Source organism: Megalobrama amblycephala, linkage group LG23 (genome assembly GCF_018812025.1).
Source record: "Megalobrama amblycephala isolate DHTTF-2021 linkage group LG23, ASM1881202v1, whole genome shotgun sequence".
Taxonomy (NCBI): Eukaryota; Metazoa; Chordata; class Actinopteri; order Cypriniformes; family Xenocyprididae; genus Megalobrama; species Megalobrama amblycephala.
This window is the reverse complement of record NC_063066.1, coordinates 27,116,986-27,143,831: the sequence shown is the minus strand read 5'-3', so window position 1 is coordinate 27,143,831 and position 26,846 is coordinate 27,116,986. Positions and strand designations below refer to the sequence as shown.

At 37.0% G+C, this 26,846-nt stretch overlaps 3 protein-coding genes across 6 annotated transcripts in view; 1 reads left to right on the top strand and 2 right to left on the bottom strand.

Moving 5' to 3' along the window:
• The window catches only part of pdlim7 (PDZ and LIM domain 7), a 49,393-nt gene extending 38,868 nt beyond the window's left edge, over positions 1 to 10,525 (bottom strand). Inside the window, exons 1-2 of one of the 4 annotated variants that reach the window (XM_048176247.1) lie at positions 10,366 to 10,525; positions 7,681 to 7,779 (exon numbers count right to left, since the gene is read on the bottom strand). In XM_048176247.1, coding sequence (XP_048032204.1) covers positions 7,681 to 7,779; positions 10,366 to 10,386 — 120 coding nt within the window. In that variant the 5' untranslated portion in view covers positions 10,387 to 10,525. Of the gene's footprint in view, positions 1 to 7,680; positions 7,780 to 9,045; positions 10,325 to 10,365 lie in introns of those variants that run through there. The other 3 variants (XM_048176250.1, XM_048176249.1, XM_048176248.1) reach the window with 3 other exon arrangements.
• A 1,059-nt stretch (positions 10,526 to 11,584) lies between these two features.
• Positions 11,585 to 23,030, top strand: cltb (clathrin, light chain B). Its single transcript, XM_048176178.1, has 7 exons — positions 11,585 to 11,742; positions 11,830 to 12,090; positions 15,838 to 15,887; positions 16,435 to 16,462; positions 17,542 to 17,653; positions 19,507 to 19,560; positions 21,390 to 23,030. The coding sequence occupies exons 2-7, from the start codon at positions 11,910 to 11,912 to the stop codon at positions 21,559 to 21,561; spliced, it is 597 nt and encodes a 198-aa protein (XP_048032135.1). The 5' UTR covers positions 11,585 to 11,742; positions 11,830 to 11,909; the 3' UTR covers positions 21,562 to 23,030.
• On the bottom strand, positions 23,020 to 26,655 carry higd2a (HIG1 hypoxia inducible domain family, member 2A). The gene is made up of 2 exons (XM_048176259.1): positions 26,409 to 26,655; positions 23,020 to 23,681 (listed from the first exon to the last, which is right to left on the bottom strand). Exons 1-2 carry the CDS (start codon positions 26,632 to 26,634, stop codon positions 23,515 to 23,517), a joined length of 393 nt encoding a protein of 130 aa, XP_048032216.1. The 5' UTR covers positions 26,635 to 26,655; the 3' UTR covers positions 23,020 to 23,514.
• Between the last annotated feature and the right edge of the window lie 191 nt (positions 26,656 to 26,846).

Sequence of the window (26,846 nt, the reverse complement as noted above, 5' to 3'; positions counted from 1 at the left end):
TGTGCTCTTTTACAGTCAATAGAAGTGCATAATGACCAGGGGCCATCAAAAAGCACCATAAAATTACTAGTCTTGGTGATATATTCAACAATACCTTTATGGTACTTTTTGTCATTTTAGATCTTCACAGGCCCTGGTCACTATTCACTTTCAAAGGAAAAGAACAGTGCAAACATCAATTTGTGGTTTGTGGAAGGAACAAAATTTGAAGGCAAGCTAATGACAAGGATTTTTTTCTAATTTTGGGTGTACTATCCCTTTAAAAGTAAACACAAAGGAAAATGAGCACACACACACACAAATAAAAGGTTGAGAGACAAAAGAGATAGAAAGAAGACAAGAGGAACATGGATGGTTGGATATGCAGATAAAGCTGATGGACATGGACACCTGTGTTCCTGGCTCAAGTTCAGAGCCCAGCTGTTCCTTGGCTTGAGTCTGGTGGCAGTAAAGTGCTGCGCTAAGACCTTTTACAAGTCAAAGGGGGAAGAGTAAAGAAACCTTAAACCCTCTGACATCAATGTGCAGGGCGACACAAGAAAATACACTTGCATAAACAGTTAAAAACAAGGACGGCAGCCATATTATATGTTCGATGAATGATAATTTGGGTCACAATCAACAATAAAAATAGAGTCTTTGACATTTCCTATGTATGCCCTGGATATCAGATGCTAAATAGTCTTTAAAATCATGGCCCATTTACAATTTTCTCCACCAGACAAGCAGCAGCCTATCCTTTTGTCCTTGATGGTGCTGAAAGTTTATGTGGCAACCCTAAAGACCACCCTGTTAAAATACTTGCTGCATTTCACTTTCCATTTCCTTTTGGGGGGCTGTAAGACTCTGGGCCTCAGTGCAATTGCGTCAGCTGATACGAGTGAGCCATAAATATCTTAGATGTAAGAGCCAAGCTTTAAAACAAACTGTCTTCAGAGGTCTCCTTGAGCAGCCACTGCCACGCTGGCTAACAAGCCCTCTAAAAGCGAACAAACATACTGACAAACTTGTTAAAATGACTCTGACAAACTCAGATGATTAGGTCAGCAGGCCGGAGACACTGGGAATATGATCAGTAAACCAAGAACTAAATGTTTCTCATGAGGAACGTCAAATGAATCTCTCTTTTTCTGTTTTGTTAAAGTAACAATTCAGCCAAAAGGGGAAATGCTGTCACTGTTTACTTACTCCCATGTCATTCAAAAACCATATAGGCCTACTCTTTCCCCACTGTTGCAATGCTGTCAAGTGTGTCCCTTTAAATGCAAATTAGCTGTTGCTCCTGGCTCCCTTTCCAGAGGGCGGGGTTTCAAGAACTCATGCTCCAGCATACCGGCAACAACAAAACAGGACAATCTCACGCACTAAAAATGTCAGAAAGGGCGTTCATGTGCAATTTTTAACTAGGAAACTCGTTTACAATAGCACGTGAGGGCAGCATCACTTCTGGATATGAAGTTTGAGCACAAAGCGTTGGTATTGACCCATCTTTCAGAATCAACCTTTGTGAAAAACCAGCATTGAAGCAGTCCGGCGTAAAATGATTGGCGCAAACATACAAGACTTTTCCTACTTTCTTCGAAACACGTCCTTAAAAAATTAAATTTAACCACAATGTCCTCAGTGACTCAGATGACAGGGGTCTATGGAGACACTTATGTTCATTAGTACATAAAACACAACACTTGTAATGCCTCATTTGGATTAGACTTTGTAAAATTCAAGCTAGTACAGGAAAGATACAGAAATGACAGACTGTGCTTCTCACTCAGGGCTGTGTCTAAGCTAAAAGGGCAGATGTCACCGGTTGTGGGCAGGGCTCCTCCCTATGATAATGTCATTGTAGTGGAGAATCTGAATCAGCTCATTTGAAGAGAATGCTTCTGATTTATGGGAATTATAAAAAAAAAAAAAAAAGTAGTGAGTGGATTTTTACCATTATAGGCTGATTGTTTACACACACTGCAGACACACATCGGCGTTCAAACACCTTATAAAAGTGAATTTTGCATAATAGGTCCACTTTAAATAATCTTTATACAATGACAGTTGGTGACAACAGGAGCTCAAAAAAAAAAAAAAAACAGCATAAAATAACAGTAGTCCACTTGTGTGCTTTATTTTCAGAGGAACAGACCAAAATGTAGGTAGTTATTCACTGAAAACCCAAAACCCCAAAAAAAAAAAAAAAAAATCGGATTCCGAGTATGAATGCAGCAGTGACACGGTTTCTTCTGCAGGGAAGATTATCAGTGAATAATAATTTTCTTTCATTTTCTTGACAACCATGGTAACCTTGAACTGTACATGTACAGAAATGAGCTATATTTAAAAAATATCTATTTTTGAGTTTAAGAGCATACAAGTTTATAACGGCAAAGAACAATTAATCTCATAACATTTTTTAACAAACTATAAATGTATTATTAACCAATAGAAGGACATTCTCATTCTCGAGAACATATGACTGATGAACTAAATAAGTGAGTGCAGATTTAGTCAACAATATTTTAGGTCTGTTTTCCTGAAAGAAAAAAAGTGTGCAACTGTTTCTTTTAAATCCTTATATCTGATATAAATTGGATTATGTCAACTTTTAACAGCACACTAACATGTAGATAGCATCACTGACCCAGGGAACAAATCACAAAAGAAAAACTCAAACTGTTCTCTAATCTTCTAAAGATTACATCATCATACATAATTTTCTAATTGCAGTTGTGCTTAATTTCAGCTGAATTGCAGGTTGTCTGCTAATGCAAACCAGATGGACATCCACTGAAGCAAATATAAATCATAACATTTGTACAATATAGCCATTATGGATTTCACAGCTAGTACACACAGATCCAATGACTTGTGTGTGTGTGTCATCTCATCTGTAGGTTGCACTTTTACTGATTTCACCAGGAAAGTATTCCTTTGAGGTCTAAGAGCCATGTCATCTGGTTACAGGAATGATGACTGGAGACATTAATGGATAGTGGGTACAAAAGCAGACAAAGGGCTGCTCTGTTGCCAGAAATAGGAAAGCAGTGTTAAAAATCCCAGGAATGCTGAGGAAATGTGCCGATGTGTGCAATGGAAAGAGAACAGGAGGAGGAGGAGGAGGAGGTGAATGAAAGGAGGAATGAAAGGGAATACTCAGGCCAGTCCAATTTCCAAATACCATCAGCTGATGAACTCAATCCCTACTTATGACATGGGGAAAATACAGTCGCTAATGATGCTAGACTGTATTAGTAATGTGGGATTGGGGTGATTTTTAGCAAATTAGCAAATGGTCTTACTAGGGGGTTACTTAATGGCCCGAGTCAAAAGAGACCAAACCAAAGACATGCACAGAAAAGCTATATTTAGGGACCACAATTGGGCCCTAAAAATAGCATTTCTGTGCATGTTTATCATCCAACAGGTGAAAACTGTAAAGTAGATTGCTTAGAAAAGCAACTCTCCACAAAGACTATCACTCATGTCCATATAGCGCAAACGGCGCAGAGTGAGTTACACGCCAAAGTTTAAAATGCAAGATTAGTGGTTTGTGTAAATTCTTAGTAAGCACTACTAATTATTATGTATAACAGCAAATGTTTTAGCTGTCCTCTATAAATAAGCCACTATGTTCCATTTCATCATTCTCCTGTTTGAATGGCCAGCCTTGTGTGCCTCAGCACGTAATACCTCACTCTTTAACCTCTTTGTTCTCCCATTGAGGAGAAGGGGGAAAACAGACCACCCATCTTCAGATTACTCCACTTTAGAACCTGTGGACAGAGCATATCTTCATTAACTCACCATCCGTTTCGACCTAGCATGATTTAACACTGCATAACTTGACAGTTCGGCAACGTAGAAGGGCGTAGCCCTCTGTCAAGATGAATGAATCACCGTCCTTCATATCAGACTAACAAATCACCTTTAACAGCATAGTGTAATTGCATACTACAGAACAAACACACCTAATGAGTCACCTCCTGTCATTATAATGACTGGCTGATGTCAACCTGAACATAGGAAGTCGTCCGTCTGTAACATTCCATTGAAAATTCATTTTCACATCTGTCAAGAGGTGAGGACGACTGAGGTATGAAGTGTTTGCATTACTGTGATGTGTTAAACATTAGGCACGTTCCAGGTCGTGTGATTAGTATTATGGTACTAAATGGTGATAACATGCCAATTTAGGTCTTCACAATAGAAAAGTCTTTGTGAGGCCTTACATAGAGAGCCACTGAAATATAAAGTGAATAACTGACCCATCTGGATGGACTTATCTCCACTTTTATCAGTTTTCCATTTCTTTGAATAAACGCTGAAGCGGTTCCTGCAGTTTTACTCAAAAAAAAAAAAATTGAAGATATCCTTCATTTCCAAAATGATAGTCATCATTTATGCTATGTTAGCTCTAACATGAAGAAATGCCGGTATCTGTTCAGTCCTGTAATGAAATCATTCTTCATAAACCCAGGACCCTGCAATGCACTTTATGAGAAGCTAAATCAGGTTAAGAATGACACGCACAGACACGCTCCTGTTATTGCATAACATCTGGCAACAGCAGGCAGCTTTATGGCCGACTCACACAATGACGGATGAAGTCACCATTTTGACTGAGGCATACATTTAAGGGAGTGTCAGTGCAAGTCATCAGTGTAGACAGACGTCTGAGTGTTAAACAGATGTACACGGCTGCAGATCAGACAAAGTAAAGAAAATGGTGAAAATGTAAAATCTGGCAGAGCTAAAAACAAAGAAAGTCCAGCATTTGTTACTTGATAATTAAAAAGTATTTAGAAGCCGAAATTCACATTGCCAATGAATCAATACAATTTTTTTACAGATGTAGACAAGAAAAACTATTAAGAACAAGACACATTACAAACGCAATGAAAACAGATTTGCGAAGCGTGTAATTTCCGCTACACTAGCTTACCTCAGCAAAACCGCAAAATGACTGTTTTCAAACAGTTTTTTCAAACCCATCTGTCATTGGTTGAGCAAACAAACAGTCCTGCCCCAAATGCAATGCATTAGTTGATCTAGTGTTCCAGTCTTGGAATACAAAAACGTAACTCGCTGCTCAACCACCGCAGTACAATTCATCAATTGAGAATTTAACTAGGCATTCACAACTGTTTCCCGAAAATGTAGCAACATGGATTCCTTTTTACACCATACTCCAGGGTTCCATTATGAATATGCACCGCTGATTGTTGACATGCTAAAATATACAGAATGAAATGTATAAATTTAAATGGAATGAAAGACCTAGAATGTTCTGCATTGTTAGCTTGCTTCTTGTGACCAAGAGCTTAATAGCCCACCCCCCCCCCCCCTTTTCACAGATAAGGCTATTAAGCTAGTCCTAGACTAAAATGCATGTTTGAGCTGTTTTAACTGAAAGCAACTTGTACGGACATATCTTAAAATATGCCAGTGTTACTGTTTTGTCTCAAGATGCACACCAGTAATGTTTTTTTTCTAGGGTACGTTTATAAAAGCTACTTAAAATTCCCAAATTAAACTAAGGCCTAATCCTGGCTTAGGCTAAGCCCGGCCTGTGAAACCGGGCCTAAATGTTAAATACTAACTTAAACTATGCAGGTTGAGAGATGTAGTTCCAAACACAGGTTTGCAATGTGGTTTGCAAATGTTCGTTGGAACTATGATTTCTGGGAATCCTGAATCATTGAACTATGTTGGTAATGACAGAACATGCAACCATAATGATGGTTTTGGAAAACGAATTGCTAATCAGGACGCTCAACAAACAGAACATTTTGAAAACACTACAGAGTTTTTTTGTGGAATCAACATACGAATAGCTTACTTATGGTTGTCTGTGCATACTAATAGAAGAAAGTACTTTAAAGGGATAGTTCACCCAAAAATGAAAATTTGATGTTTATCTGCTTACCCCCAGAGCATCCAAGATGTAGGTGACTTTGTTTCTTCAGTTGAACACAAATGCTGATTTTTAACTCCAACCGCTGCCGTCTGTCAGTCTTATAATAAGAGTGGACAGGAACTCGAACGATAAGAGTCTAAAACACTTCCATAGACAAATCCAAATTAAACCCTGCGGCTCGTGACGACACATTGATGTCCTAAGACACGAAACGATCGGTTTGTGCGAGAAACCGAACAGTATTTATATAATTTTTTAACTCTAAAACACCACTACGTCCAACTCTGTTCATCACTTGCTTAGTGAGGTCTGATCGCGCTCTGACAACGGCAGTGATGTCTCGCGCATATACTTCAATGAGTGCTAGACATCACTGCCGCTGTCAGAGCGTGATCAGACCTTACGAATCGAGTGCTGAATGTAGTTGGACATAGTGGTGTATTAGAGGTAAAAAATGATATAAATACTGTTCGGTTTCTCAAACAAACCAATCGTTTCGTGTCTTAAGACATCAATGTGTCATCACGAGCCGCAGGGTTTAATTTGGACTTGTCTATGGAAGTGTTTTAGACTCTTATCGTTCGAGTTCCCGTCCACTCTTATTATAAGACTGACAGATGGCAAAGGTTGGAGTTAAAAATCAGCATTTGTGTTCAACTGAAGAAACAAAGTCACCTACATCTTGGATGTGCTGGTGGTAAGCAGATAAACATAAAATTTTCATTTTTGGGTGAACTATCCCTTTAATGGCTCATTTCCACCGAGCGGTACGGTTCAGTTCCCGCAGTACAGTACGATTTGGGATGGTAAACCCTGGTCCAGCTTGTGTTTCCACCAACAACAGTACCCTTACTAGGCGTGGTGTATGCCGGAAAGTAGCAATCGACGTCATTCTCACGTGAAGAAGAAGGTGACAGTAAACAACAATGGAGGACATACAGCAGCTTTGTTCGGAATTAGGGTACCATTCACAACTTCTAACAATGGAAACAGCAAAAATTGCATATCATACTGTACTGTACTGAACCATACCACTCGGTGGAAACGAGCCATAATATGAAAATGTATCCGCATCACTCTTATCCAAATCAAGGCCTCATTATTCGTCTCTATGGTATTCGTATACATACGAAATGACCTTTCAGGTCCACAACAGCACTAGCTACCAGAGCTGACGTTGTGTGTATACTACAAACAACACTGCTCAAATAAGGAATGGAAATTCTCTGTCTGGACCTGATCTGTTCAATATGCTCCATTGGAGGTGCCATTAAGCCAAGATCCAATGACCTTAAAGAGCGAACAACGCATGCTGGAAACTAAACAAAGCATAACATATCCTTGTGAGGAGACATCTGAATGGAGTTCTGAAGCAGCCCTTTTCTTATGGGGTTGATATCAAGCGGTGACATGTTTCTGAAGGAATGCAAGTGTTGAAATAGACCTCATGAAGCACTGAGCACACTGTTCTCATTAACTCTATTGCATTTCCTTTTGAGGTTGTGTTTAATGTCTTTCTGCGTGCAGAGACCGGGACCGTAAACTAACACAGAAATGGTGCAAAACCTCATTACGGGTATGAAAACACCTTGAGTGAGTGATGGGTTCATGCTATCTAAATGAAGTCTGTGAAATGCCTCGTTCATTTGTCAAACTTAAATGTTAAAGGGAAAAAAATGGGATGAATACATCATTTATATGCAGCTGACAGCTTAAGCTGCAAACAAAACATGTCTATTACCCATCGCCACATCCAAGATGAGGTCACTTACCCTGGACACGGTCAGAGGCATGTTGAAGTCCTTGCCTCCCTGAAGCCGAAAGCCCCAGGGAGCAGGTCCGTTGAGTGTTACACAGTATATATTCATGGCCTAAAGAGAAAACAAACACACAAAAGAGATTATAGTGTCATTCCATCATGTAGTAATAATATTACAAGTGATTCTGAGCTCCAAACAAAGCTGAAACCAAACATTCCAGACCCACATATGTGAACAGTGTCTGGTATGCTGCTGACGTCGGACTGTCTGTGAATTAAATCCAACAACTCTTTGGATCGGAAGATATGTTGAACAATTATATAGTACAATATTGAACCATTTAGTATATCCATATTTACTCGCATACATTGAGTTCAGTCATGTAAAGCTATCTATAATATTACACTCTTAAAAAGGTTCTTTGGAAATGCAAAATGGTTCTTCTATGGCGTCACAGTGAAAACTCTCTTCTGGAATCTTTATTTTTTTTGTAGCAAAACTCGGCTTCGTGATTGCTTATATCGTAAACTATATTATCGAACAGCTCTCTATAAAAAGTTGGATATATGGGTCAAGTACGTCCTACTTTATTCGAATACATAGGTCATACTCACATAAAGCAATATAATACAGCAAACCTCAACTGCTAAATCGCAAAATGTAAACTTTAACGACCAGCTCTAAGATATTAAGATTTCTGTAACTCTGGTTTAAAACAATGTTAATTGTGAAAAGCGCAACACGCAAAAAAAAAAACTGAACAAAAGTTTAAATAACACATTTGGCTTGAGATTAACAGCACTGAAAAGACTTTTATTCCTGCGTGACCAACTGTTCACGGCAGCGTTCACCGAGACATTTGAGATTCGGCTTGTTTAAATTAATTATCAGGTAGGTGACAAAAATAAGCACCTATTTATTTCCACTGCACGGTTAACTGCACATTACTGGTCAGTGATACACAAGGAAAGTGCATATTATCTACACTCTAGCAAATCCATGAGTGAAAATGCAATACATTATGACAACCCAGCACATTTTAAAAGTTAAATAGATTTATAGCACTCAGTGGCTGTTTGAATAAAGTATGAGCATGATGACACGCTTATGCGTGATGACAGCAGATTAATTTAATAACTTTTGCATTAATTATTAATTTTATTCCTCAAACACTAAAATAGCCCACCACTGACACCTCCAGCAAATCATTGCATCTCTGTGTTGATTATATTAGAGGTTGGTACAAGAGCAAATAGTAACATAACTTAAAACTGAAAGCCAAGGACAAGCAGAGTCCCCAAAATCATGACATTCCGCCCCTCCCTGTGACTTATGGTCTCAAACTCCAGAGGCTATCCTATCCCACATAGAGTTTACCTGTTACAAGGTGGCACGCTGCACACATACCTTATGCCACAGGCCAAACTTGTCACCCAAACCTCCAGAAAACCAAATGGAAATCTGGCACTGCAAGACAGACTAACTTTCTCACTGCTGGCAAAGCTCAACTCCCTCCCCTCCTTCTTTGTGACATGGGTTCGCTCCACGTCTCTCTTACTCCACAGGCTATATAAGGAATGTAAAACTACACCAAACTATTTCAGCCCAACACCCACGAGTCACGGAGAGGGGGAAAGAGAGAGAGAGAGAGGGAGGGAGGGAGTGTGAAGGAAGAGAAAACATCTACTACCTCAGATTCTCTGGCTCTAGATGTAACATTTAAACCCATAAACTACCAGAAAAAGACACCAGAAGGCAGGTTGGATGGGTAGGAAGCTAAATGAACATTCCTCTCAATGTGGATAGCATATGTTTCGCACCCACGGTTGGGCATGTGACAGCAATTTGAGAGTGCAACGGTGCTGTGTTTGCCCTGCGGTAAAACTGCAATTGAGAAGTCATTATAAATTCTGAATGGTCTTCTCGCACTGTGCGGATAACATATGTTTTAGACGGCAAAGCTGTACCACCCTAAGCAGGTTATGTCACATTGAATACAATTTCTGCTGTTGTCATACCCTATGGCAAAACTGTAATTGAGAGGGCATTGTACTTTCTGAAAGGTCTCTTTTCTGTGTGCATTTCAATTTTCCACTAACTACCTCCAATTTCACTCAGCCCTTTGTGATCAAAATTACTTTTAAAATAATATTCATTCATAAGTCTGACATTTCATCCCCTAGGGTGAGTTAGAAATGAAATAATGTTGTGCTTAGCAACTGATAATGCTGAAAAAGGACATAACTATGCACAAAAACAGGCAAGTGTTCAAGCTATCTGAACTGCTTTCCGTCAATGTGTTTAGGGTTCATGTGAGTGCAAGCATGTTTTATTTCCTCATTATGGAAATAAAACAAATGTCATGGCCTTCAATCAATGAAACTAAATGACAACATCACAAACTGTAATCATGACATAAACATGAAGGATCACTTAAAAGGAATATTTCCTACAGGAAGAAGACAAACCAGATTAGATGCCAAACCACATTATAAATGTAAACAAATGTATTTCTAATTGCACGTTAGGAAAAGTATCCTGAAGCTTGATGCATAATTTTGCCATCATAACCGTTTATAACCTTCTGCAGTACTTCTCATTTGAGAGTCTATGTAACCTAGAAACGTAAAACACTCTCTTTTAAAGCCCAGTTGCTGCCGGTACATCCAAAAAGAAGTTGGGAAACAGCGCACTTACCTCCTTGTGTTCGGCAGACATCGCAGCCTTCTGTTTTCTGATCTAATGAGCTCTTGTAAATGTAGATCAAGTAAACTTAACAACTTTCTGGACTTGGGCGTCAGGTCGCGCGCAGAAGCCGCAGGTTTTCCCTGTTGGATTTTCTTTTAGTAGGACTCTGATAATACGTCATGCGTCACGTGGAGGCCTGACGCACTGGCTTCGCTGGGCGCGCCCCCGTGACCAGACTAGACTCACATATGTTCAATGTGTTTGAATGAAGTTTGTGTACATTGAGTCTATTACTCTCCCGCAGATACTCAGTTGTTTGTAGAATACAGTCACAGTATTTTGATGTTTTGTAAACGGGGGCTCCTATTTCTTTTTTATTAATTTATTTTATTTCTTTTTATTTTTTTACCCATACTAATGCATTGTTTATTCAAGTATTTACCTAGATGTATGCATTATTTTGTTTATATTTCAGTAGGATTTTATTATATTTAAGGATTCTTTCTTGATCCCTTTGAAATCCTTTAGATTGGGTTCCAAATTGATTGAAATTCCAAAAAACAACCTAGTACATATGTGTTTACAATTTTTGGCTAAGGTTTTAATTCACAAACATGGTAAACATATAGTAAAAATGCAATTAAACAGTCAAACTATTATTAGTAGTAGTAGTAGTAGTAGTATCTGTTGCAAACTGGCCGGTGTCTGCTAAGACAAAGAATATATATTTTATTCTTCCAATTCCACTTAAAGGTGGATGATTCAATTAACCAGTCAAGCTATTATTATTATTTTCTATTGGAATCTGAATTTGAAATAGTCAATCTAGGCACTGTATAATACAGAAAACCATGTTCAACATATGCTTTTATAAAGGTCAGCTTACTGTACTTTACTGCATTTTCAGGTAGGCTTACTTTATAGGAAAATCTCAGGATCATGCATCTTTATTTAGTATCAGAGGACTGTTCTGGCATAAATACATCAAAATTTCAACCTCCTAGCTTGCTGTAAAATCTCCTTAGGAAAGTCTCAGAAAGTCAAAGCATGTGCACATATAGGCCTATGTGCAACACTGAAAGCTCAGCATTGCAGTTCGCCAACGTTTTCCAAATATGCTTAAAATATTATTTGTATAACCAGTGGCTTCCAAATACACGTTAAAAGATGAAAAAAATAAATATAAATGTAACGCCATGAACAATGGCATTTATTCAGATACCTGGCTTTCTGTAGGGTTGAAGCCTGCATTACATACTCTCTCCAGTAGATGGAGACATAACACCACAAATCAACTGTGTTCAATATTGTTACTGACATTTTCACAACACTCCCAGCAAGAGCTGCGCGTCATTCAACTCATAGCCAACCTGCTGCCATTAAAAAGTAAAAATTACTTTATATACTTTTATATGCAAAGCTGTGTACGTTTGACCTTTAACATCTAACGTACGTTTATTGTTTTTTTTTCAGCACTACCAACTCGCTTAAAGAACAAAACAGCTGGAGGGTTTTAGGTCAGCTTTACGGAAACCGGTGTTACTTTGTTAAACATGGCTGACGACTTTGGGTTTTCCGCCTCCGACAACGGAGTTCATGTAGAAGAAGACCCGGCCGCGGCGTTTCTGGCCCAGCAGGAGAATGAGATCGCCGTGATCGAGAACGACAGCGCCGGGTTCGGCGCGCTGGAGGACGGTGGACCTCCGCCCGCAGACACGTACACGTTCATCGGAGGTGAGTGTGTCACTCCGGCCTGTTTGCTTTCGCTTATTCAAAAAAGTTTTATTTTTTATCTGTTGTAAAATTAATGTAAAATTATGCTACAGTGTATTTCTTATACATAAGTACTAGTAGTACCCTCCCAGATAGCAAACTGATCTACCGCAACGGTATCCGCCCCGGCGGTATCACTAAGCTCCGGAACGGATCCGCAAAACGGGTCCGGAACGGAGTACCACTTGCACAGCGCAGCGGATATGGTAACAGATAAGGATTGCGGATCCAGCTTCAGATCCGGAAAAGTACCATGGTTTTTTATCATCCCCGTATAAAGAACTTAAATTCTTTTACCGCGGTATTTACAGGTACTTTTAAAAATCCCGTTGTATGAAGCAGCTGATCCGCCGCGGATCCGATCTGGACCCGTTCATGAAGCAGCTGATCCGCCGCGGATGCAATACGGACCCGTTTATGAAGCAGCTGATCCGCCGCGGATCCAATACGGACCCGTTTATGAAGCAGCTGATCCGCCGCGGATCCGATCTGGACCCGTTTATGTGGTTCATTTGGTCTGGATACCTTTCAGATCACTCTCGAAATAGTATTCTGCCACCACCACTGGCTACACAGAAATATTTAAAATCTAATGGACCAACATCAGACAGACTGGATTGCTCTATAAAAGCTTGAATATTTAATGTTTACCTTTATTCAATATTAATAGCAAACATGATGAAATCATTCAAAACTTTAGCCAGTTACAATAAAACTATAAAAATAGTTTGTAAATATATTTACAGTATGTAATTACTATTACTATTTTTATAGTTTTATTATTTATGTACATTAATAGGTATTGAATAGAATTACAGAAAATGAAATGCAACCATAAATTGTACCAAAAACATTTTTTATTTAATGAAAAATAACACTTAAGAGTAAATATTCGAGCAACATTTTTGTTATTAATGTTGTAAACAGTTGTACTGCTTCATTTTTTTGTAGAAACTGGATTTTTTTTTTAAGATTCTTTGAATAGAAATAAAACAATTAAAACATTTATTTAAAAATAAACTTGAACCTTCTTTATTTTATTGTAACTGTTGTGATTTTAAATGAACACTTCAAAACACTGAAGTTAACATTGGCTACGTTTACATGCACCCAAATAATCCATTTGTAATCGGATTGACGGCTCAATCGGATTGAAAAACGTTCATGTAAACACCTTAATCGATCTGAATGAAATTTCGATCGGATTGGAAGGGGTGGTTTATTCCTTTTCTAATCCGATCAAACAGCAAAAAATAACCATGTAAACATTGAATCCGACTACTTTCTCAATAGTATTCAGAAGCCGTCTGGGGCACAACAGTGCAATGCTGACACGCATTTAAAGTTAACGTTCACGTCTTTAGTTGTAAAGATGTATGTCAACAGGCAGTGGCGTATGTATCACTTCGTCACAATATTGGAAATCTTCCGTTTTAAGACAAGACGGGGAGCCAGTGGATATCACACAAGAAGCAACGTCCAAACTTTGCGCAAGAGTTATGCTGATGAAAAAGTCTCAAACTCGGTCAGTATTCACCACAAAAAGTGACGGAGCTGTCTGAGGCTGCTTTAACAAAGCATATTCTCAGAGACAAATTTCAACATAAAATGCTGATAACGGTAGCCTATGTAACTGTCTAAATTTATTCCATTATTTCACTTGTGGCCGTACATATAGGCTAGTGAAACAAATGAGAATAATAGTATTTCGTGTTAAACAGGTGGTTTGTTTTTTAAAGTCAGTGCTTGAAGTAAAGCTGCGCTTAATTTTCATTGACATTCTTAATAACTTTAATTATAGGCCTATAATTCATTGTATCAGACCTAAAAAAAGTTTAAATCATTTTCAAAGATAGCTAATAGCCTAATCTTATAAGTTATATTATCCTCAGAGCACGTCAGTTATGCGGCGATGCGCTATGAAATTGTGGGGCAAATTTATTATAATATTAATTTAATAATAAAAGAAAGAAGCCTAACCTAATAGTAATAATAATAGACTAGAAGTATGTAACAGGCCTACATTAATTGGAAATACCAAATCCTCTTAATATTGCCAAGATTTGCTGCATTTGACAATATCTCTGACTCTGTTGACGCAACCTGGGTTACCGCAAGTGTGATTGATATGACATCAAAGTTTTAATCGGAATGTATATAAAACAAATATAAATGGATATTTGAATCAGATTACAATGTTTATAGTACATGTAAACAGATCAGCAATCAGATTCAATTCATTCAGATTGACGAAAATCGGTGCATGTAAATGTAGCCAATGATACTCTGAAACTCTACTGTTGGGTGCTCACAGTGGGACGGTTCCTGGAGCTTCCCCTATCAGCTGCCAGGCTGAACCATCGTATTGTGTGTTTTGTAATGTCTTCATCAGTGGAGGTACGTGATACATGGTTCTTTCTCACAGCACCTGTAATACACAAGCAGATTTTCATTTAAAAAATTAATTCACATTGAAGCTACCAGTTTTGTTTTTTTTTTTTTTTAAAAAGGATACACATAACCACTGCTTTAAAAACAAAAGTGTACTATCTGACATTTATAGGTACACTATGTAACTTTTGGTGCTCTAGCGGTTAATAAACAGAACTACATGCATCTTGCGGAAGAACATTACAGCCGGAGCTACTTCTCTCTGTTTATGTCTATGACGAGTCACACAGATACTGTGCTACTCCACAGTGCTGCCGACCAGAACCAGTCTGAAATAGTCCCAGTATGAACTCACTCGTTACATACATTTTGAACAACAACAAAAAAAGTTATGTGTTGGCAAAAAAAAATAAATGTACTTAAATTTTTTAGCCAGGCAAAACTTATTACATTTACTTACACAGGAGGAACTTCTTGGACTCCATCTGGTTGAATGCGGGAAAGGATGTTCCTTGTGACACATTTTGTGTCATGGCGCCCAACAGTTGCACGGGATAAAATAGAAAATGTAACAAAAATCTTGTCAATTTCTTATAGTTGAAGGGTTAGTTCACCCAAAAATGAAAATAATGTCATTTATTACTTACCCTCATGTCGTTCTACACCCGTAATGCCTTCGTTCATCTTCAGAACACAAATTAAGATATTTTGATTGAATCTCATGGCTCGGTGAGGCCTACATAGGGAGCAATGACATTTCCTCTCTATGATATGAAATAATGATCTGAAACAACATTACATGAGGTGGAGAATTGTCAAATGTAAACAAAAATAGACTCAAACTAGTATACTACAACAAGGTTTACTGATACAAGTGGGTTTTTAAACATTTAACCCATCAATTATAGGTATAAATCTTTTAAAACGGCACATTTATTACATGTTAAAAGCTGTAGTTGTGGACCATTATCAGTATTTGACAAAAGAACTAGCAAATCAAGTTTAAAACAGTTTTTAATCTTACTTTCCTCAGATGAAAGATGAAATAGAAAGAAGAAATACTCCAAAAACACACTGGCGGCACTTGAATGAGCTGTAAGCTGCAACAGAACACACACACACACACACACACACACACACACACACACAGTAACTTATTAATTATGAATTAATATATGAAATAATGATCTGAAACAACATTACATGAGGTGGAGAATTGTCAAATGTAAACAAAAATAGACTCAAACTAGTATACTACAACTAAAGTTTACTGATACAAGTGGGTTTTTAAACTTTAACCCATCAATTATAGTGCAGGTGATTTTGGAGGAGCACCAGCTACTGCTGTAAACGGAGATATGTTTCAGGTGCGTGTGGTTAAAAAAAAACAACAATAACAAATCTTGTCATATTAAATGTTCTTGTTTGTTTTTATGTACTACAACACAATTGCTAGTTGTGCCAGCAAGGGACGTTGTTAACATTACATCATATTTTAACTTTTCTTACCGTGTTTAGTCTTCACCGACCTGCCGGCTCCAGCTTTTCCACGGTGAGGAGAAGGATTCAGTGACGACGACAGTCGCGTCCGGTCATTTGTAACATTAGGACACCTGTGCGCGTTGCCGAACGGCACAACTGACAGCTACTGTTGCAGCTGTTTTCATTGCCCAAGTTGACATGCAGAGACAATCATCCCCTATAAGAACCTGAATGGTATTTACAGGTACTTTTAAAAATCCCATTGTAGTCTGCATTTTATACTATAGATGTACGCAAATGTACCATAATAGAGGATAATGCACATTAATTCAATGGAGTACTTGTTGTTGATTGTTAGAATTAATCTGCACTTCATTACATAAAGCAAAAATATTGAAGATCCTCTAATATGAATTGTGAGGAAAATTATAGAATCAGAAGGCTCGGCTGGAGGAATTAGGTATTGAATTATTTCCTGTATAATTAGAAATTACTTTCAGTAAGAAATTGCGTGTGTGTGTGTGTGTGTTATAAACTGGAGAGCCTGCCAAGCCCAATTAAGACAATTATTTGGCATGTCATAATATTAGATGCAGGAAATTTCTCAGTTGAAAGCTTTGGTTCTTAAAGGGATAGTCACCCAAAAATAAAAAATATCCCATGATTTACATCGGGTCAGAAGTCACTCTTCCGCCGGAACTAGACTCGCGTACGGCTGTTGCAGGAAGCCAGCTATTATAGTTAAAAATAAATAAATAAATAAATATGGATATTTTTCTCACAAAAACCCATCACTTTGCTCCAGAAGGCATTTATTAACTCCATGGAGCCGTATAAGTTACTTTTATGATGGATGGATACACTTTTTTTGGGTTTCAAAATCTCAAGCCCCATTCACTGCCATTATAAAGCTTGGAAGAGCCAGGATATTTTTTAATATAACTCTGATTGTGTTTGTCTAAAAGAAGATCAAAGTTATATACACCTAGGATGACTTGATTGTGAGTAAATGGGATAATGGGGTAATATTTTAAATAAAAAAAAAAAAATAATAAAAAGGTAATTGCGACCTTTTATCTCACAATTATGATTTTTTTTTCTCACAATTGCAAATTTATATCACAATTCTGAGAAAAATGAAATTAGAATTATAATATACTGTATAAATTCACAATTTCAAGAAAAAAATTAGTTTGTTTTTTTATTCCATGGTGGAAACAAGTTTTCATAATTATCAGACACTTTTGTTAATATGTAAAACAAATTAATCATGAGTGATAAAAACAAGTAGGGTATTTCTACAACAGTAGCAGTGACATAAAGTTAGAACTGAGAAAGGGAACACTTGAGAGTGAAAATAGTTGAATGTTGAATAGTTTTTTTCAAGCAGCATCATTTCATAATAGGAATTTGTATTTAAAAAACATAAACAGGCAGCAAAAAAGCCAAACATATTATTATTATTATTCATACAACAAATTACAGACAAATGAAATGAACAGCTTTGTATATGAACTTTCTCTGGTTTCCAATATACAGATTCTGCCTCTAAAGCAGCTGAGACTGTGTGGAGGGAGAAGGCCCGGAAAGAACTAGAGGACTGGCATGTACACCAGAATGAACAGATGGAGAAAAATAAAGCCAACAACAGGTATTTTCACCCTAACATCTATAATATCCATGCTTTATTGAACTGTATGTTTTTGTTAGTGAAAATTAGGATGCAGTCAGTTGTAAACCACTAGTCCATACAAGAAAACACGTAATGAACAACATCTTGATTATCAGAACACTAAAATACAGGCCAAAACTGGCATTTTTCTCATACTCAAAAGAAACGTAAATAATCTATTGTGAGTCTTACTGCTGGGCTGCTAATGCCAGCCACCTCTCACACTCCCTAATAGACTCTTGCATGGTATCTGATTCCCTTTGTTTTACTGTAGTTTTTCATGTGTACAGAGAAGACTGTTCATAAAGTTGTCTGCATGCTTTTTATTCTTGATAGAAATCACATGGACTTTGACTTATGTCAGGGATGAGTTCCTTGGGTGCCACTGCCCTGCAGAGTTTAGCTCCAATCCTAATCAAACACACCTGAACAAGCTAATCAGTGTCTTCAGGATTACTAAGGTTGTGTCCGAAATCACCCCCTATTCACTATTCCCTACATTAGTCCACTAATAAAGTTATTAGGGAGTGAATGAAAATGAGTGAGTGAATTCAGACAGTGTGCACCGGAAGGGCTGCCACTTTTGTATAGTTTGTGCTTGCCGTTTAATAATTATTTGAAACTTGCCAAATTGGCAGCTCTAGTAGTAATGAAAAGATTCAACTTGAAATTGAATGTATAAACCTTAATGAAATAATTTAATAATCAAAAGGAAGTTATACCTGTATGATAGTACGCTGTAACCACATTGGACCAGTGGTTTCAAAAATGGATAGATGATTCAGCTGCATTATGGGTATTCTTTATCCGTTGACTGTAGAATGGTTGTACATTCGTTATTGCGGTGCATTGTGGGATTGAATGAGTGCACTCGATAACGTCCGCTATGATTTCGGACTCCACTACAAATGGCTGTCCCCTCAAATAGTGCCCTATTTAAGGGTCTAGGGAGCGATTTCGGACATAGCCTAAAGCTACAGGCAGGTGAGGTTTTTTTTTTTTTTTTTTATCAAGGTTGGAGCTAAACTCTGCAGGACAGTGGCTCTCCAGGACTGACAATGCCCATTCCTAATTCATTCCATATTGTGAATGGTTATATTTTTTTTTTATTGGGCGTACCATCACTGTACACTGTACATCACATTACAATAATGTGTGTGTGTGTGTGTGTGTGTGTGTGTGTGTAAACTTATAGCAAAAACTAAGATACAAAGGCACACGTCAAGTAAAATAATCAATAAAGGGTTCTGGGTTCAGTGCAGGTTAAGCATTAAGAAAATCATCCCCTTGGAATTATAAGGTTCTGTCTGCATTCTGAGCAGTTCTGAGATATTGAGCTTCAAAGTTTTTGCATTCTGTTTGACTTTGTAGATAGAATCTTTTTGTTTTCTAAATAAAAATCCCAAAATGTACACAACATTAAAAAAAATCACATAATGTCATACAATAAAAATATGTGAATAACTCAATTTTGACAAAAATGTCAGACAGAACCTTATAATTTCTTAGGGGACAAAATGTAGACTTGTTCCTTAGAAACATTGTATTTACAGTAATGCACTTAAAATTTGTACAGAGGGGATGATCAAACTTTTTCTTTGTTAATGAACAGCAAACCACATCATATACGCTGTTGATTAATATTACCTTTTATCTTCAGTCTTCTTGGTGTCATGAAAAAAGGATTTGATGCATTTTAACACATATTTTCATGTGCAGCTTGTGTGTGACTGACTTTCTTCTTATGTATCTCTCTCTCTCTTTCACTCTCTGGCTCCCATTTTTCTCTTCCTTCCCTTTTATCTGCCCTGTCCTGCTTGTTTGTGCACTAGGATCGCTGATAAGGCTTTCTACAAACAGCCCAACTCTGATGCCATAGGCTTTGTGTATGTTTAATGCAAATCAGTGAGATTACATAAATGCATATAGTTATCTTGATATCTTGTTTGCATCACATAAAAAAAGATACTACACTACCGTTAAAAAGTTTGGGGTCAGTAAGGATTTGTAAAAACAGCAAACAGGTAATATATTTTAAAATATATGAATTTTTTTTATTTTCAGCATCATTACTCCAGTCTTTAGTGTCACGTGATCCTTCAGAAATCATTCTATGCCGAATTAGTGCTTAAGAAACATTTATTATTATCAATGTTGAAAACAGTTGTGCTGCTTAAAGGTGCCCTAGAACTTTTTAAAAAAAAGATGTAATATAAGTCTAAGGTGTCCCCTGAATGTGTCTGTGAAGTTTCAGCTCAAAATACCCCATAGATTTTTTTTTATTCATTTTTTTAACTGCCTATTTTGGGGCATCATTATAAATGAGCCGATTCAGGGCTACTGCCCCTTTAATTCTCCTGCTCCACGCCCACGGAGCTCGCGCTTGCCTTGAACAGGGCATAAACAAAGTTTACACAGCTAATATAACCCTCAAATGGATCTTTACAAAGTGTTCGTCATGCATGCGGCATGCATGCGGCGGATTATGTGAGTATTGTATAGTTATATTGTTTACGTTTGATTCTGAATGGATTTGAGGCTGTGCTCCGTGGCTAACGGCTAATGCTACACTGTTGGAGAGATTTATAAAGAATGAAGTTGTGTTTATGAATTATATAGACTGCAAGTGTTTAAAAATGAAAATAGTGACGGCTCTGGTCTCCGTGAATACAGTAAGAAACGATGGTAACTTTAACCACATTTAACAGTACATTAGCAACATGCTAACGAAACATTTAGAAAGACAATTTATAAATATCACTAAAAATATCATGTTATCATGGATCATGACAGTTATTATTGCTCCATCTGCCATTTTTCGCTATTGTTCTTACTTGCTTACCTAGTCTGTTGATTCACCTGTGCAGATCCAGAAGTTCTGCCCTTGTCTAATCCCTTTCATAATGTTGGGAACATGGGCTGGCATATGCAAATATTGGGGGCGTACACCCCGACTGTTACGTAACAGTCGGTGTTATGTTGAGATTCGCCTGTTCTTCGGAGGTCTTTTAAACAAATTAGATTTTTACAAGAAGGAGGAAACAATGGAGTTTGAGACTGTATGTCATTTCCATGTACTGAACTCTTGTTATTTGACTATGCCAAGATAAATTCAACTTTTCATTCGAGGGCACCTTTAATACTTTTGTCAACTGTGATACACTTTATTTGATGAATAGTGTTTAAAAAGCATTTGAAGTAGAAGTTTTTGTCCCATTATAAATGTCTTCACTTTCTCTTTTGATCAATTTAGTGTGTCCTTGCTGAATAAAATTTCTGAATATACCTATCCCAAACTTTTGAATGGTAGTATAATCACATTCTGGCTTTGTTTCTCATTTTATTTAGAGATCTGATGAATCTGTTCCACCAGTATTTTAGATATTCATGCTTTTCTACTTAAGTCCTCGTTAACAGGTCTATAAGTTTCACCTTTTATTCTTAATAGGGAAACACAGCAATTTAGGCATAACAGCCAGATATAACCCCCAAAAAAGATGAAACATTAATATCAAATATCTTCTGAATTGGCTGTGATTGTCACATTGTCCTACTGTTTCACATTCAGTGTGTTCAGACATGGTTAGGACAGAAAATAATTACTATCGGACATAGAAAATAATGTTGTTTAATCTCTAATTTTCATTTGATGTCTCAGAGGATAGGCATGACATGATCTCTGGTTCTCATGCTTCTCTCCTGTCTGTTCGTGTAGAGTATCAGAGGAGGCCTTTCTCAAGGAGTGTGATGATGACAGTCCTGGAACAGAATGGGAGAAAGTGGCCCGTCTATGCGACTTTAACCCCAAGACCAGCCGTCAGACTAAAGACGTGTCTCGGATGCGCTCCGTTCTTATTTCTCTAAAACAGACGCCTCTGGTTCGCTAACGTAACTCCCTCTTATATTTTCTAGGCTTTCTTTCTTGTTCCCTCTTGCACTTTATTTTAGTGAGGCTGAACACTTTAACAGATTTAAGTTTTTATGTTTTAATGGGGTCATTGAATGTGTACACTTTACTGTATTTAAACTTCCTATTTATGTATCCTGGATTTTGGCTATTCCGTAAGTTAAAGAACAAATTGCAAGTGTGCCTCGAACATTTGAAAACAGATCAAAAGAGTTAATGGTTTTTCCCTTAAACCCAATGTCCATGAAAGGCAGCAGTTCTATTTAAATGCCAAAAGTATTTTGGTGTAGCTTACAAGTTATTTTGTGATTCTTGTGACATTTGCAGTGCCTACAAACCATTAGACAGCATTAATTTACTGGAACCATAAGTGTCTTTGTTGTCTGTTATAAAGAAAATGGAAGTATTTGGTTACATTCTATACTTGGATACAGTTTAGTTACCATCTCTCACCCTATGTAGTATTTTTTTTTAACCAATTATTTGTCTTCATAAGTTGAACACTGCATTGTAATCAGTATCTGGGTTTGGCATTATCTGCTTTTTTGTATTTCTGTTCACTGCCAAGAGGGACGTTTGATTTCTGAGCTTGCTAAGGTTATTGTTGTATGATGATTTACACATTATTACTTTTCAATATTCAAAGTTTTTAATTTCACAGGCACGTTGCTTATAACAGCTTCTTTATTACTTAAAATAGCAGAAATCTTTTATAAATTAAGAACCGTTACTCAGATTTAACCTGCTAACGTACCACTCCAAATCAATCCTTCATTGCACATGCGCTGTCCGTGCTCATATAGCGGTTAATATTTTATGCCGTTACTGCATACATATGCGACTAATAATACAGAGTTTGAACCGTGTGCTTTGTCAAGTGTACAGTTCCTGATTCTCAGTCTACAACAGCAATGAATCCTGTGCCTAAACCTTTTCTCACTGTGAGACTTGCTGTCTATCTGTAAGGCCTTCATCAGTCTAGCTTCCAAAAGCGCTAGAAATGAAATGTAGCACAGTGAAATAATGCAGGTAGTTGTACTTTTACATAAAATGCTGGATGTTTAACAATACTGCTTTTTATAGTGCAGAAGTTTACTTGTCTGACTTAATGGCATGTGTATAACTGTTACAGATTGTTTGTACAAGTTAGGAGGCCTTGTTTCCATTGAAATTGAATTTTTATTAAAAGTTTAACAGTAGTTAATAGCCAAAAAAAAAACATCTATGTTTTTTGACTATGTAATCCAACAGTTTAATTGAAGCAATCTGATGAAAAATAATTTGTAATTTAAAACTGGTTCAATTTCTCTACAATTTTTCCCCCCTTTTATAAATCTCTTAGCCCTCAATTTGACTACAAATAAATGTGTGTGCATCAATGCAGACCATGCAATAATTGTGTATTCAATAAATAAATAAAATTAATTCAATAAAAAACTTCCAAATTCAGATGTTTACTGTGACATTTCTGAACAAATAAGACTTACATTTATTACACTTGGAGATTTTTGATAACATCAAAAATTCCCATTATCTTTGCATACATTACATTGCACCTTGAGTAGTCCTACATACATAGACATAATGGAAAACTGAGGTAAGAAGCAATGTATTGTTTCAAGCAATGGTCAACAACATGGAAAAACAGGTACTACGCTTGTCAACCAAACGCTTTAACCACCAAACAGTGGCTACTGTGACACTCTTTAAATTAAATACTGGGTATTAAATGTGTGTAATTGTGGCAGACTGATACATAGTGCCACCTTTGAGATCTTACACGGGGCTATTTTTGCTCAGTCTGAAGGGATTAAAGAAAATAAAAAATGATAATTGGCATTTAATGTTCAGTTCATTCCACATTCACATCACATTTCACCCATTGACCATATAAGGCGCTTGTCAGTGTGGTCAGACAGGGTCTGTCTTCTCGTCACTGCTTGGGCTTGAGTGCCGTCGCAGCCACACCCACTATAATGGCAACGACTGTGAAGCCTTGGGCAAAGATACGGGCTCTCATTAGCAGCTGGGACTGTCGAGTCTTGCCCCGTCTGAAGGCGCTGAGGCCGTAGATCAATGCTCCTGCTGTTCCCAAACAACCTGAGGAGGAAGACACACAGAGAAATTACAGCTATTTCATTTGATTGTATAATACATAAAATAAGAAATATTACCATACTTACACGTTTAATGCCAAATGGTTTGTTCTGAAAGAATTTGAGACGATCCATAACTTATCTTTCTGTGAAGGATGTTAAAATGTATTTTTAATTCTTCTGGCATAACTATCTTATGTTTTTGTTTTCATTAGTTTGTATTTTGAGTGAACCCCCAGCTGGACAGCTGCGTAGGTCACATTTAAACCCCACAGCTGGAGAAAAGGGTGTGTTTAGTGGAAAATCTACCATGCCCTGGGATTCTCGTTGATGTTAACAACTTAACTCAGCCAGAGACCAACGGATCAACGAAAATAATGTGATTTTTAATATCGCTTACTCTCTGCTAAAAATACTATATTGTACATTTTGGTGTCCTATTGAGAAAATTATCAGAGGTTCCACAAAAATATTAAGCAGCAAACTTTTTAAAGGATTAGTCCACTTTTAAATACACTTTTCCTGATAAATTTACTCACCCCCATGTCATCCAAGATGTTCATGTCTTTCTTTCGTCAGTCGAAAAGAAATGAAGGTTTTTGAGGAAAACAGTAATTATCTAGCGAATCGATAGGTCATTTTCGAAAAAAATACAACCGAAATTGTATACAAAAATACAATTCGATTCGCTAGATAATTACTCATCTGGTATCGTTTAAAGCCCTTGAAGCTGCACTGAAACTGTAATTTTGACCTTCAATCTGTTGGTAGCCATTGAAATCCACTGTAAGGAGAATAATCCTAGAATGTTTTCCTCAAAAACCTTCATTTCTTTTCGACTGACGAAAGAAAGACATGAACATCTTGGATGACATGGGGGTGTGTAAATTTATCAGGAAAAGTGTATTTAAAAGTGGACTAATCCTTTAACACTGATATTGATAATAAGAAATGTTTCTAAAGCACCAAAGCAGCATAATAGGATGATTCCTGAATGATCACGTGACACTGAAGACTGGAGTAATTTTGCTGAAAATTCAGCTTTGCATCACAGGAATGAGTTACATTTTACAGTATACTGAATAGAAAAGAGTTCTTTTAAATTGTAAAAATATGTAATATTACATAAAATGCTGTCTTGGTGTGCATACAAAACTTCTTTCTGAAACATTAAAGAAATCTTATTAACCCCAAACATTTGAACAGTAGTATATGTTTAAAAATGATTATACAATGTTAAAACAGACATTGTTAATACTAGAAAACTTTTTTTAACTTGGTATCTACCAGGTAGCCATCAAAATATGTTATATATTTATATATTATACTTACATAATTATAAGCATCATCATTATTAGTAGTATTATTATAACTTCTCAGAAATGACAAATTACAGAAAGGTACAGAAAGCATTCTATTTTATTATAGTTACATTCGGCCTTGGCCAAGCTTCAACACCAACAAAGTCAACAATGCCCCTGTTTTTGTTTATTGAATTTCATCCTTGTTATCCTTTTATTCTGGCTTTGACTCAGCAAAGAATTTGCATGGCAGCACTTCCATAACACACTGTTGTTACTTAGACGGGGAGATGAAAGTCAAACATGCCATGTCATTGCGAGATAGGGTAATCATACCTATTAAGCTCAAGTACCCATTAAGCACGCTACCATCTTTGAGCTCAGATTATAAAAAGAAAACTTAAATGATTAATAAATTATTTTCACAGCCTTAAAGTGTTGGTTCACCCAAAAATAAAAATTACCCCATGATTTACTCACCATTAAGCTATCCTAGGTGTATTCTCAGACTAGTACAATCGGAGTTATATTAACATGTTTGGTATTAAATAATGTCCTGAGCTTTTCCAAGCTTTATAATGACAGTAAATAGGGGATGAGATTTTGAAGCCCAAAAAAGTGCAACCATCTATAATAAAATATATCCACATGGCTCCAGGGGGTTAATACGGGCCTTCTGAAGCAAAGCGATACATTTGTGTAAGAAAAATATCCATATTTAAAACTTTAAATCTAAAATAACTAGCTTCCGACAGACGACCGAACGGCGAAAGAGTGAACTCTGACTTGACACATGGCGTAATGACGAACGCGGAAGTGCAGAGGACAGAGCAAAACAAAACACCGGTCATGAATTACAATATATAACTGATTAAACTGAATGCCTTGTTGCTTGATTTTAGTGTTCTGTTTTTTTTTTTTTTTATTGACTCTGTACTTTCAAATAAAACATTTTTCAATTCTTTAAAAAGGTTGTTTAAAATAAACAAGATTTTTTTTAATAAAACATGTGAGCTTAATGGCAACAGGGGTGTGCCACAGCCAGACTTTTTGCATTTAATGATTTATATCTTAATTGAAATGCTTTTGTCATTTAAAATAAAATTAAATATTGTGTGAGAGATTAATATTTTATTTTAACATAACTTCTTATATTGAAACCAATATCCTGTGCACTAAAAATGTCTCGATATAGATTTTGTTGAGCTTAATAGGTACGTTTACCCTAATCACCTTGATCTAAAATGCATGACATAAGAGTTATCCATGCAATGGCATTGCATGTATACATTAAGCCCATTCAAACTCCTTGCATTTTATCATTAACGGTGTTTAATTGTTGGTCACCAAGATCATATGAAGCTCTATAGTGATTATATCATGTAAATATGTTGTGCAACTTGTGTAAGTCACTGCTTTATGTAACTCACCTATAGGAACGAATGGATTCTCTTTCGTCTTCCTGATGAATTTGTCTTTAAAGTTCTCTTCCCTCGCCCTGGGCAGCGGGGTGAATCCCTCGATGACCGGAGGTTGAGACAAATCAAACATGACGGGTGGAGAAGCTGTTTTGGTCGGTTGATCTTGGCCAACCGGGGTCGTTGCAGTTGCCATGATTAGAACTTCGGTTGACAGGAAGTGGAATAAACACGGCATTTCCGCCAGCTGTATATCACATGACTTAACTGGTGTTTCGTTTTTGTTTTTTTCTCCATACTTGCTTGATGTTTTCGTCGTAAATAAATCCGAATTAAAAAGTCCGTAAATAAATAAATAAATCCGAAGTAGGACTAGAATTGATTCTGAGGCGTTGGCAATCAAGAGTCGCCTTCTCACACTTGACTTGACAAGTAGAGCCTTGCCAGTGA